At 49.7% G+C, this 12,349-nt stretch overlaps 1 protein-coding gene across 8 annotated transcripts in view; it reads right to left on the bottom strand.

Annotated features, from left to right (window-relative positions):
* Positions 1–1,611: 1,611 nt before the first annotated feature.
* Positions 1,612–12,349, bottom strand: part of LOC144115175 (uncharacterized) — a 39,230-nt gene continuing 28,492 nt past the window's right edge. For 6 of the 8 annotated variants that reach the window (XM_077649396.1, XM_077649395.1, XM_077649394.1 and 3 more), the window contains 3 exons: positions 5,901–6,024; positions 4,344–4,481; positions 1,617–1,844 (listed from right to left, as the gene is read on the bottom strand). In XM_077649396.1, coding sequence (XP_077505522.1) covers positions 1,775–1,844; positions 4,344–4,481; positions 5,901–6,024 — 332 coding nt within the window. In that variant the 3' untranslated portion in view covers positions 1,617–1,774. Of the gene's footprint in view, positions 1,845–2,479; positions 2,585–4,343; positions 4,482–5,900; positions 6,025–12,349 lie in introns of all 8 variants that reach the window. The other 2 variants (XR_013311296.1, XM_077649400.1) reach the window with 2 other exon arrangements.

The raw sequence follows: 12,349 nt of genomic DNA, 5'->3' as shown, positions 1-12,349 counted from the left end.
TCATACCATGTGCTTACCGAAGATAACAAGCTGCTTCGCCGCAACCGCAAGCATCTAAGTGCGACGTTGGAACCCTTCGAGAGCAACGCACTCGGAAGTGACGAGTCCGAGAGTGAGTGCGAGCTCGTCGACGAGCAGGGGCCTAGTCCAATAAGAGTAGCTGCTGCGCCATCTACGGACGGACACACTACACCAGCGGTGAGGCGGTCCACCAGAAACAGGAGGCCGCCAAACAGGCTTTACTACGATCGCAACTTTAACCAAGTGAATTCGTGACGCATTCCCAAGATTCAATAAACAAAGGAAGACGTATCGTACATGATACGCATGCGCTGTGCGTGCCAGCCCATCCCGAACCGACCGCTGCCGTTGACGCGAACACGTGCCTACATCGACCTGCCCTATAAAACCGAGCAGCTGCTATCAATAAACGTTCATTCTGTTCTTGCGTGACTTGGTCGTTACAGAGTGTGCCATCGTCATCGATTCCGGGGAATGACGTTACTTGGAAATCTCACCAGGAAGCTGGAAACGTCCCTGCTGGCATAGCGCTGGACGATTTCCTCGACGCTGACGCCGACGTGATTGTCTACGAGGAACGAAGCGATGAAGGCATCAAGTGTTCCCGAGCCGGAAGAGCCGCCCGATCATGAAGACGACTCCGCTCAAGATTTACCTGCCCCGGCAGCCTCATCCCAGTATACTGTATGCCTTCGACGTTATTAGAAAATTCCTTGGCACACACGATGACGACGTTGCGATATCGCTATTAACAGAGTGCGAGGTGAACCGCAAGCAGGCTAAGCTCAGATTTCTGGCAATAAAACCGTGTTTTGCTGGGGATATTGCCTTCCATTTTTGGTTAATTTCTCGACAGCAAAATTTCTCGACAACGAAATTTCTCGCGCGTCCCGTGGATTTCGTTGTAGCGGGATTCAACTGTATTTTCTTTAATACTTTGCTTTAAAACTGCTGAGCAACTTCGCCGCACTCTTTGTTCAGTGGTTTGTCATTTTTAATCTTGCTGACCTTTTATAGTCATTACAAGTTTGTATCAATTTTTTTTGTCCTTCCCATGGTAGCCACCTTCTGGACTTCTAACTTTCAAGTGCAGAGGGTTCCTTTTCCCTACCCATTTTCCCACGACAACCATGGCAGGTGGAAGGTAGTGACATGTGGCTCTTTCCACCAGCCAGGTCGCGACAGTCAAGTGTACAACCCACAATGCCGCCGGACAACGCCGGACACTTTTTTCATGGTGGGGCTTCAAATGCTAACGCATTCAAATACATCAGGTACTACAAACTGCGTACGAGGAACTGAATACAAGGTTTGGGTGGCTAATTTCCCAATATAAAGTTATAGACAAAAGTTCCGGACATGTCGATTAGCGGGAAAAAAAATTTCCGCGTTGCTTCACCAGTCACTCAGCTCTTATTTCACCAGTGGATGCAGCACGTGTGTCCTCTTGCGATTCAATGCTGTTCATTAAGGTTTTGGCCAACTGCACAAAAACTGTTTTGCATCGAGCCTGCACACCACAGGCTTTAGTGCACGGCTAAGTAATAATCACACACAGAACACAATATTTTAGCACGCAATCAATGTTACGCTAAACAAACTACAAAGAAATACGAAATTTGCCAAGACGTACAAAAGTAACGTGCATGGCAGCACAATACGCCATCGCCATGCAGCGATTTAGGGTCGAAAATTCAGCAACATGGCTCCTAAGTCTCGGAAAACCATCGCTGCTGCGGGCCGAAGTGTGCGGCTATGATGGCGGCTCCCCTCTGGTCCCTGTACGGAAGCCACGCAACAGCCGTGTCCAGCGTGGGAGGACCCTGCGCGGCAAGGGTCCAACACATAGCAACACAAATTCACAAACGAGATTTGTTATGTGGTCTCCACACAACACTTGCTATGATCCGATAAATTGTAATGTGCAAAACAGCACTCGGCTTACCTTCCACACGCTTACCAGCACACAGCTTAAAGCACCAGTGGAACATCTGGGAATCTAGGCCAAGCGTTCGATTCGGGCCAGGCCGTGCTGGCTTACTCAGTAACATCGCTAGGTTCTGCATGCTACTGGCGATACTACAAGGCCATCACCGAGGCGGGTCCTACATATCCAGAACATCCCATTTCTGTAATTATTTTTCGTGCTGTTTCTTCCACAAGAGATGCAAGATGGCCAGCTCAGCTGTAATAACTTGAGCTGAAGAAGCCACTGAATAGAAAGGCAGCCAGCAAGATTTTTATACCTCTTGCCTGAATGACGTGGCGAGGTTCAGGGCGAAGGGTTACAAGGTGTCGTGGACCACAGTATGAAAAACATATCGGTTGGAGCACAACCTTCCTTTGAAAAACCTCACAAAACCCAATGCCACACAAAACCTCCCCACAGTATTAGAACCATGACTGAGGTTGAGGCTGAGCTACTTGCTACACAATTTGTACAAAATATACAGACTACCTGGCTTGTTTCTGGTCCATGCCCGTAGCTTGTTTTGCCTCATGGGCGTTCCGAATCTTTCCAAGGTGACAGCAGGTCTTGATATAAGTGGTCCGGAGTACAGATCTTCAAGAAGTTAAACAAGAGCCACACTACATAGCTTAAAAAGAGACCCTTTTGGCTGTGTATCAAAGCGATAACGTTAAACTTTCATTCTGGAAAAAATCTGGCGGCGGCGGTGGCGTAGTAAGTGAAAAATCCTCGGAGAAGCAGCCTAAATGAGCCAGCTAGGTCAAGTGACCTAGTGGTGTCATCACAGCGTCCCCACCGGATTGTGAGAAAATTGCCCAGCGTGGCAGATGGCAGTTCAATTATTAATTGGTCGTACAATAATGCTCAGGAAGAGAAAGCTGGATCTCGAGCCCCACTCGTAGCAGCACCTGCATCGCTGGGCAGTTGCGCATAGCTTAACTGCTGCACTACTGTGCCAGGGGTTGCATGAGGGCTCCCAGAGAACAATGAACGTAAAGTTGAGGATGACAAATTCCACGGATACAGGCATTACCTGATTAACACTATCACATGATACCCTTAAGGTGGAGGTTAAGTGTCCCCTCCAGGTTTCTTTTAACAACAGTGGCACATATCTATAAATAGTTGCATGTATCTATAATGGGTTCAATGCAAATGCTGAGACATGACGCAAAGTAAACGCGGACACAAGCGCAGTGGTGTCTGCGTCCAAGTCGTTCTTGTCCTGTGTTCTGTGCTAACAGTTACGCTGGGCCTACATAAATATGTATACTGACCATAGGAAACAGCATCAGAATAAAATTAGCAAAAGATACTAATCGATTTATGGCATTTATTGTCCCAAAGTAACTCGGGCCATGAGGAACGCTAAGGCTCTGAGGGCTATGAGGAACGACCACCTGGGGTTCTTCCCAAGGTGGCCGAAATTTTCAGAGCCCTTCAAAATGGTGTTCCTCATAGCCCGAGCCGATCTGGGGCGTTAAAACCCATAAACCGATTCGTATTTGTTGTCAAAGACCAAATGAGACATTAATGATGTAACTGTTACAAGATTACCAAATACAACAAACCAAATGCGCACAGAAGACATAAAGCTTTCATTTTACTGCAGAAGCAGTGCTACTGTCCATCACCAAAACGCCGATCTGGTTGGCAGAACCCTAGGGGGCGGCAGCACACCCACCAGCACCCTGCCCCACCTCATCCCACTAGATAGGGTGCAGCCCATCTATGCACCACCACCATTGGTCATCCTCCCCATCCCCGCCCACCGCCACCCTTCAGAGGCCTCATTCACCAGGGAACTCTACTTTCCAGATGCACTGTACACCACCAGCCCTCCTACCTCCCCCTTCCACAAGGCCTCAGCCCACTGGAAGCCTAGGCAGCAGGTAAACAAATATGCAATAGGGAAATTGAAATCATAGAAGCAGTGAGTAAATCAGACAAGAACACAAAATGAAAACACTTCTAAAAGTAGCAAGTAGGTAATGCAGCTGAATGCTACGTTTCCATTTGTTCACTTAGATTATTTTTAAACAATCCTGCGACATTATTTCCTGTGTCACTGTTTCATTTTCTTTTTTTTTTCAATAAGTAAGCTTGATGCAGTTAATAGCATAGCCTAGGGGACCATTTGTGCCTTTATCAATATTCTGCAAAAATATTCCACATCCTCCTCTTGTCGCACTTTCCACACTGCCTCAAATAGGAACTTTCCTAGTTCTGAGCGCGGCTATTTTCACTTTTTTCTGTAATGCCACAACGACACTGGCATTGAGGATGGATAAGTGCACAAAAAGCACATTCCGTATAACACCTCAGGAAGAGCCATTAATGACTTAAACGTTACCAGTTTTCGTCAGAAGTTGTAGGCCCCTTCCCACTGCAGACAGGCAGACGTGAAACGTGGCTCGAATGCACCGCAGATGCACGCTTTGAGCTGCAGGAGTGTGCCCACAGACAAAACTCGCAGGACATTCTTTTTTTCCTGCAGTAAATCAAATTCACTTGCATTATCTTGCATCTTTTCTTTCTTCACGGTGCACTATGACGCAAACTGAAAGTTAAAGGAGAGTAAAAGTATATAATGCAATTAGCGTAAGAATCAAAACAAAATTAGGAGTAACTATGCACTTGTCATCTGTATTATGCCTATGAACAAGGCTTAAAGGGGTTTCAAAAAGCCTTGTCAGCCCATTCCTCTGATTCCTTTTTTCCCTTTCATATCTTGGTCACTTTATGCGTTGCTTATGATGACATGCTAGCTTCGTGTTATTTCCCTTATGAAAATAAAGCAGCACAATCAAAAGGAAAATAAAAAATTCAGAGTCCCCCCTCTCTGCATTACAAGTCGTCACAGTCGTTAGTTCGCCAATGCAACAAGTGCTGTTAATACCGTACTAATAAGTATGCTTTCTTCCCTTTTCAGCGCCCTTCAGACTTGTTTTGCCATTTCGTTTTTGCATAAAATTATCCTTAACGCCTTCTGATGACGAGAAATGCAGCCAGATGGCAGTGAATATTAACATCCATTTTCGCCCTTAAGATCTTCATTTGTACGCAAGAATTTATTATCTCTAGTACTGAGGAGAACAAGGATGAAGAGAATGTAAAAAAGTTGGAGAGCACTGCAGTCTGCTATGTTAGAGAAATGCAAAGTCATTAGAACCTCAGGAACATTTTTGCAAGTCATCGTTGTCATATGACACCTATTCAGTGACCCTTCGATGATGTCGGCAACTTTTCTTGCAAGTCATCATTGTCTGACATCAGAACATATTGGGAACACACTTTACTGTTGCACACACCAAAACGTGTTGACTTCTTGCCCCTCTAACACACTAGAACAGAAGACCCTTCATGGCATATGAATTGCATGCCCGCCTGGCACACTTAAGTCCAGGGTTAGAACCCGAAATGCTGGAGCATTTCTTTTTTCTAATGGTAATTTTCTTGAGGACATGCTCTGATGACACAATCTGCTGACAGCTCCTGTGACCGTCACCCATGAGACAAGAACTGCTTTCGCATTAAAAACACGGAGATTTGCAGCATTATGTTTGAATTTTCATTTGTCACGAAATAATGAATTTTGACAGACTTCTCACTGTATAACAGGTCCTGAATGTTTTTCATGCTTCTTGGATGCTCAGTGCACGCTAAGACAAATATGTGTACACTAGCGTATGCTAGTGTGCTTTATTCTGATCTGATCTATGATACCACCAACCCCCATGCTCAATGCGAGGTCACTCACTGCCACACTGGGCCTGCATGTGAGTTCCACGATGGCGCCGAGTTGCTCTAGCATTTTAGTGACATCATGCTTGAAAGGCTGCAGCCCTGAGCCCATCTTAAGCATTAGCCTCCGGAAGCGGTGTTGCACCCAGCGGGACTTTGGACTCACCAATTGATGGCCATGCGATGTGGCTCCAGGGTCGCACTCCTGCGGCTCCAGGGAGCTTGGGTGGCCGCCAAAGGACGATACGCACACCAGCAGCCATGGTTGCCTTGTCCCTGGTCTAGCAAAGCTACGTTGCATGCCAAGCATATAAATTTTAGGAAACGCGAAGATGACTGGAGTCAACATGTTAGGGGACAAAAAGTGCACAAATGATTCCAAGAACTAAATCAAATAATTACAGTACAAACACAAATTAACCTGCTGCGAGCACTAACAGGTAGAGGATTTATAAAACGAACTCTCATTGGAAACGATTCTGCAAACATAGTGGATATTTCGTAAGGACAATTAACAAATGTTGTGCAGTTAACTTGGGCTCTCAAGAAAAGGTGTCAGCAATACGTGTGAAAATTTATTCCCCCAGAGCTTTTTTTCCATGTCCTGTGTTTTCCGCATGAAGCTAAATATTATTCAAGGAATTTAAACATCTGGTGTCTTCAGCTAAGCAACATGCTATTCACTAGAAAACCACCTTGAGTCCACAATATTGTTAAAGTCAACTAAATAGAGCTGTAAGGCCGGGGTTTATTTAAAAGACCTGGGAGGAAGGGAGCAGCGGCGAGAACAATCCGAGGGCAACCAGGTCAGGCACAGACACACATGGCGATAGCAATACGGCTGACGCGCAGGGCCATCTTCGTTTTCACGAGTTATCTGCTTTGTCTGGGTCATCATCTTCTTCACAATCACCCCCGGGGCGAAGAGGAGCCATCCTGGCGACTTACGACAACAGCAATATGGAGGGGTCGTAGTAAGGCTTGAGACGCTGGATGTGAACTGTCTCGCAGCCGCGGCGGCGGAGATCGGGAGATGGCGTGAGGGGTTCGACGACGTAATTAACTGGAGATGTGTGCTCCAGGATACGGTAGGGACCCTGATATTTGGCGAGAAATTTGGAGGAGAGTCCAGGAGTACTTGATGGTATCCAGAGCCACACAAGCGGAATTTCTGGCGATACTGGGCGTCAGTTGTGAGTGACCGGGCGATTTGGCGACAATCTTCTGCGTGTTGCGCAGCTTCAGAAACGGGTATATCCGGAGGCGTCAGGTTGGTAAGGCAGAATGGTGTCTATGGCAGCAGATGGATGACGGCCGTAAAGAAGAAAGAAGAGAGAGAAGCCAGTAGTAGACTGCTGGGCGGTGTTGTAGGCGAAAGTCACATAAGGGAGGATGAGATCCCAATTCGAGTGGTTGGATGCGACGTACATAGAGAGCATGTCCCCGAGGGTGCGGTTAAATCGCTCGGTGAGGCCGTTTGTCTGCGGATGATAGGCGGAGGTGGTATGATGGATTATGTTGCGCTGGCAGAGCAGGGCGGTGACGACATCGGACAAAAAGGCCCATCCGCGGTCGTTAAGCAGTTCACGAGGTGCACTGTGACGAAGGACGAAACGTTGCAAAAGGAAGGAGGCAACGTCTGTCGCTGTGGCAGACGGAAGGGCGGCGGTTTCGGCATATCTAGTGAGCTGATCAACCGCAACGATAGCCCAATGGTTGCCGGCCGCAGTGTACGGAAGCGGGCCGTAGAAATCAATGCCGATATGGTCGAAAGGGCGTGGTGGGCAAAGGAGTGGCTGCAACTCTCCAGCAGAACGATGAGGAGATGGCTTGCGACGTTGAGGAGATGGCTTGCGACGTTGACAGGTGAGACAGGCGCGTACGTATTTAAGTACGAAGGTGTACATGCCGCGCAAGTAATAGCGCAGCCGGATGCGGATGTAAGTGTTGAAAACTCCTGCGTGGCCAGATTGTGGGTCAGCGTGGAAATAGGCGCATATGTTCGTGTGCAGGTGGCGAGGAATAACGAGTAACCACTTGCGGCCGTCGGTGCTGTAGTTACGACGATAGCGGAGTTTATCGCGAATCACGAAGTGGGATGCATGGCGGCGGAGAGCACGGGATGGAGAAGCAGCCGTCGTGTTGGAGAGAAAGTCGAGAAGAGAAGCGATCCAGGGGTCAGTAAGTTGCACTGAGGGCATGTCGCTAATGTGAAGGGACGACGGGGAGACGTCAGAGGTGGAAAGGCTGGCGATCGGGCATCAGCGTCTTGATGCTTGCGGCAGGAACGATAGACCAGGCGGATGTCATATTCTTGCAGACGAAGTGCCCACCTGGCAAGGCGGCCGGATGGGTCTTTCAAGGAAGAAAGCCAACAAAGCGCATGTTGGTCCGTCACAACGTCAAAAGAGCGGCCATAGAGGTACGGGCGGAATTTGGCAAGGGCCCATACGATGGCCACCCTTTTTCACTGACGGGGTAATTAGTTTCAGCCTTCGTAAGTGTGCAGCTTGCGTAGGCAACAACGTATTCATCAAAACCACAGATGCGCTGGGCGAGTACGGCGCCGAGGCCGAGACCACTGGCATCCGTGTGGACCTTGGCAGGAGCGGTCGAGTTGAAATGGCCCAGTATGGGCGGCGCTGTGAGGAGGCGGCGCAAAGCGTTATAAGCATCGTCGCACGCTGGAGACCACATCGATAAGCCGGAACTGCCGGACAGTTGTGTTAAAGGCGCAGCAATCGAAGCAAAGTTGCGAATAAATCTCCAAAAGTAAGAGCACAGACCTAAGAGGCTGCGCAAGTCTTTGATGGAAGTGGGTTTGGGAAAGTCTGCGACAGCGCGAAGTTTAGCTGGGTCGGGACGAACGCCTTGCTTAGAGACGTGGCCTAAAATTGTCAGCTGACGCACAGCAAAACGGCATTTCTTCAAGTTGAGCTGCAGGCCAGCGTCAGAAAGGCAGGTAAAAACGTGCTTCAGGCGGGATAGATGGGTTTCAAAGTCGGGGGAAAAGACGACAATGTCGTCGAGATAGCATAGACACATTTTCCACTTGAGTCCACGCAAAATGGTGTCCATCATCCGTTCGAAGGTAGCAGGGGCATTACAAAGACCGAATGGCATCACAGTAAATTCATACAATCCGTCGGGGGTCACAAAAGCAGTTTTGGGACAATTGGCTGCTTCCATGGGGACCTGCCAGTACCCAGAACGTAAATCGTGGGAGGAAAAGAGCTCCGCCCCTTGCAAACAGTCCAGAGCGTCATCTATGCGAGGGAGTGGCTAGACATCCTTGCGCGTTATCTTAAGGCGGCGGTAATCGACACACAAGCGTATGGAGCCATCTTTCTTTTTCACAAGGACAACAGGTGATGCCCAAGGGCTACTTGAGGGCTGAATGACGCAGTTTTGAAGCATTTGGTCGACTTGCTCTGTAATAGTCTGGCGCTCGGTTGGAGACGCACGATAGGGGCGCTGCCGAAGCGGCGCGTGGGCACCAGTGTCGATGCGATGGGTGACGGTGGAAGTTCAGCCCAAGGAAGTCCGGTGAGCGTCGAAGGAGGAGCGAAATTGATGAAGGAGGGCGAGACGCTGTGTTCTGTGCGGCGGGGGAAGATCGGCGTTGATGGAGCACAAGAACAATTCGGTAGAAGAGAGATCTGGCGTAGAGGCAGGAGGGCTGAGCGCGTTCATGGCTAGGAGCGATGTATCGTCGGTCTCCTCGCGGATGAGCAGAGATGCGATGGGCTGCACACTGCCGAGGCATTCACCAAGGCGCAGAGCGGTAGGGCAGGAAAACGGGTTAGAAACCAAAAGTATCGAAAGGCCAGCGGACACAGTCAGTACGGCGTATGGCAGAGGGAGACACTTGCGGTGCAGAAAAGTATGGCCTGGAGTAGAGGACAGTGTCGTCACCGATAGAGTCTCAAGACAAGTGTACAAGAACGGACGAGCACGGGGGAATGTCGATGTCTTCGGCGGCGAGGGTTTTAACACAGGCAACAGGAGGAGTGGCGTCCAGAAAAGGATTGGGCAGAGAAGAGAACCCGACTTCCGCTCGAGCACAGTCGATGATAGCTTCATGGACGGAAAGGAAATCCCAGCCCAGAAAAACAGGATGGGAACAGGAAGGCAGCACGACGAATTCTATCGTGTAGAGGGAGTCCTGAATCACAACTCGAGCGGTACACGCTGCGCACGGCTTGATGTGCTCAGCGCTGGCCGTACGCAGCGACAGTCCAGCAATCGCCGTCTTTACCTTCTTCAACGAACTACAAAACTTTTCGTCCATAACAGAAATCGCAGCACCGGTGTCCACAAGGGCCAAGACAGTATTGCCCTCGACAGAAATTTCGATCAGATTAGCACGGGATATGTGAGGCCTTGGAAAGTTTGACAGGGACACAGTTCTCGCCTCAGGAACTGCAGCACCTAGTTTTCCTCCTGAGGGAGATTGGCGCGACTTCGCATAGGAGAAACGGAGCGGCGCCTCGGTGAAGGTGAACGGCGTCTAGAAAGGGCTGAACAGTCAGGAGAAAAAGGACGACTAGACGGCGGCTCAGCAGATCCGGAGTACTGACTCGTGGAAGGCCAATACGCGGGAGCTGGAGGAGGTGGCGCGTAGACTGGGAGACGGCGGCGGCAAAGCCGGGCCACACGACCAGGCAAGCCGCAATTGTAGCAGATAGGCCGGTTGTCGATGGTGCGCCAGGGATTCCTGACTCGCGGAGCCGGCCTAAGAGAAGGAGCCACCGCTCGCGCAGGTGTTGGAGGCAAAGCATAGGTAGGCGGTCGAGGTCTGGCGACAACGTCCGCGTATGTCAGCGGAGCGGCCATAGGGGGCGGCGTCTGGGCGACAACGTCGGCATATGTCAGTGGAGCGGCGACAGGTGGTGGCGGATGGGCGGGTGGAAGAGCCTCGGAAACCTGCTCTTGGATGGCGTGTCGAAGGGCCGGAGCCAAATCTGGAGCTAGCCCTGTAGGGTTCGGCAGAAGAGAAAGCTGACGCGCCACTTCTTCCCGAACAAAGTGTTTGATTTGTTGCAGCTGCGATGAGGTGTCAGCTGTGCGCCACTTCTTCCCGAACAAAGTGTTTGATTTGTTGCAGCAGCGATGAGGTGTCAGCTGCTGGTGTCAGTCCAGCAAGCGACTCAATTAGTCGAGGGTGCTGTCGAGTCAGGAGCCTCTGCTTCCGCAGCTCCTCGAAGCTTTGGCAGAGTGTGACGACTTCAGCAACGGTGCGCAAGTCGCGCGCTACCAGCATCTGAAAGGCTTCGTCGTCAACACCCTTCAAAATGTGTTTAATCTTGTCAGCTTCTGACATGTTGAGGTTGACACGCTTGCATAGGTCAATGACGTCTTCTATGTAATTGGTAAAGCTTTCGCCGACCTGCTGAGACCGTTCACGCAAGCGTTGTTCGGCGCAGAGTTTCCGAACAGCAGGACGACCAAACACTTCGGAGAAGGTTATCTTGAAAGCAGACCAGGTGCTGATGTCCACCTGGTGGTTCCGATACCACAGGTTAGCCACACCGGTGAGATAAAAAATTACGTTATTTAGTTTGGTGGCTTCGTCTTATTTGTTGTAAAGGCTCACCCTCTCGTAAGACGTGAGCCAATCTTTGACATCCTGCTCATCGGTCCCACTGAAGATGGCTGGATCCCGTTGGCGAAGGGAGCCGGCGCAGGTAACAGCTGGGCCCACTTGCACGGCTTGATGTTGAATGTCGTGAGGCATCGCAGGTGGAGGGAGAGTACGGTTGCGCAATTCCAGGGCTGTTAACCGGCAGCTCCACCAAATGTAACCAGGGGTTTATTTAAAAGACCTCGGAGGAAGGGAGCAGCGGCGAGAACAATCCGAGGGCAACCAGGTCGGGCACAGACGCACGTGGCGGTAGCAATATGGCTGACGCGCGGGCCATCTTCTTCGTTTTCACGAGTTATCTGCTTTGTCTGGGTCATCATCTTCTTTACAAGAGTCACAAAGGCCTGCAATAAATTTGTGAATACCAACCAGCCTTCCCGACATGTGGGACTAAGACCACAGCGTTTGTGCAAACGATAGAGCAGCTAAAAGCATGGGAAACACGAGATTTCCTCTCTGGCACTACACTCCTGGAGCAGAGACTCTAAGACGTGAGAATGGCATGCAGCCTCCACATCAGTGCCAACCCGCTGTGAGGAAGAGTATACTAGGTAAACTAAACGTGAAGCCTATAAAGTTAATTATGACAGCAAAGAATCGAGCCACACATGGCTGGATGAATTCCCTACTTTCTCTCTTTCAGTCTTTCAGCAATGGAAAGCAGGCATCAGCTCACTGCTCACACACCAACTGTTCTCTCCTGTGTTTGCAAAGTTGGTTTACCTCACGCAATAGTTCCCGGAGTTGAAAGTGCTAGTGAGTAAGGTGATTTAAACACAACCACAAGTTCTGTGCATCTGTACCACTACGTTTAGGCCTCCTGTAATACTGCAAAGGCATCAATACAAGATGCACAGTGGCATTTCATGAAAGTTGTGCAAAAGCAGAATCATCGGTTGCACCTACATCAGTGTGCAGCCAGTGAAACTTTTCCTGTCTAAATTGGCTCCTGTATGTGTCGTTTTATACTG

The sequence above is a fragment of the Amblyomma americanum genome, chromosome 1 (genome assembly GCF_052857255.1).
Source record: "Amblyomma americanum isolate KBUSLIRL-KWMA chromosome 1, ASM5285725v1, whole genome shotgun sequence".
In the NCBI taxonomy this organism is placed as follows: Eukaryota; Metazoa; Arthropoda; class Arachnida; order Ixodida; family Ixodidae; genus Amblyomma; species Amblyomma americanum.
The sequence above is the reverse complement of the archived record's forward strand: the minus strand, read 5'-3'. Positions and strand labels throughout refer to the sequence as shown.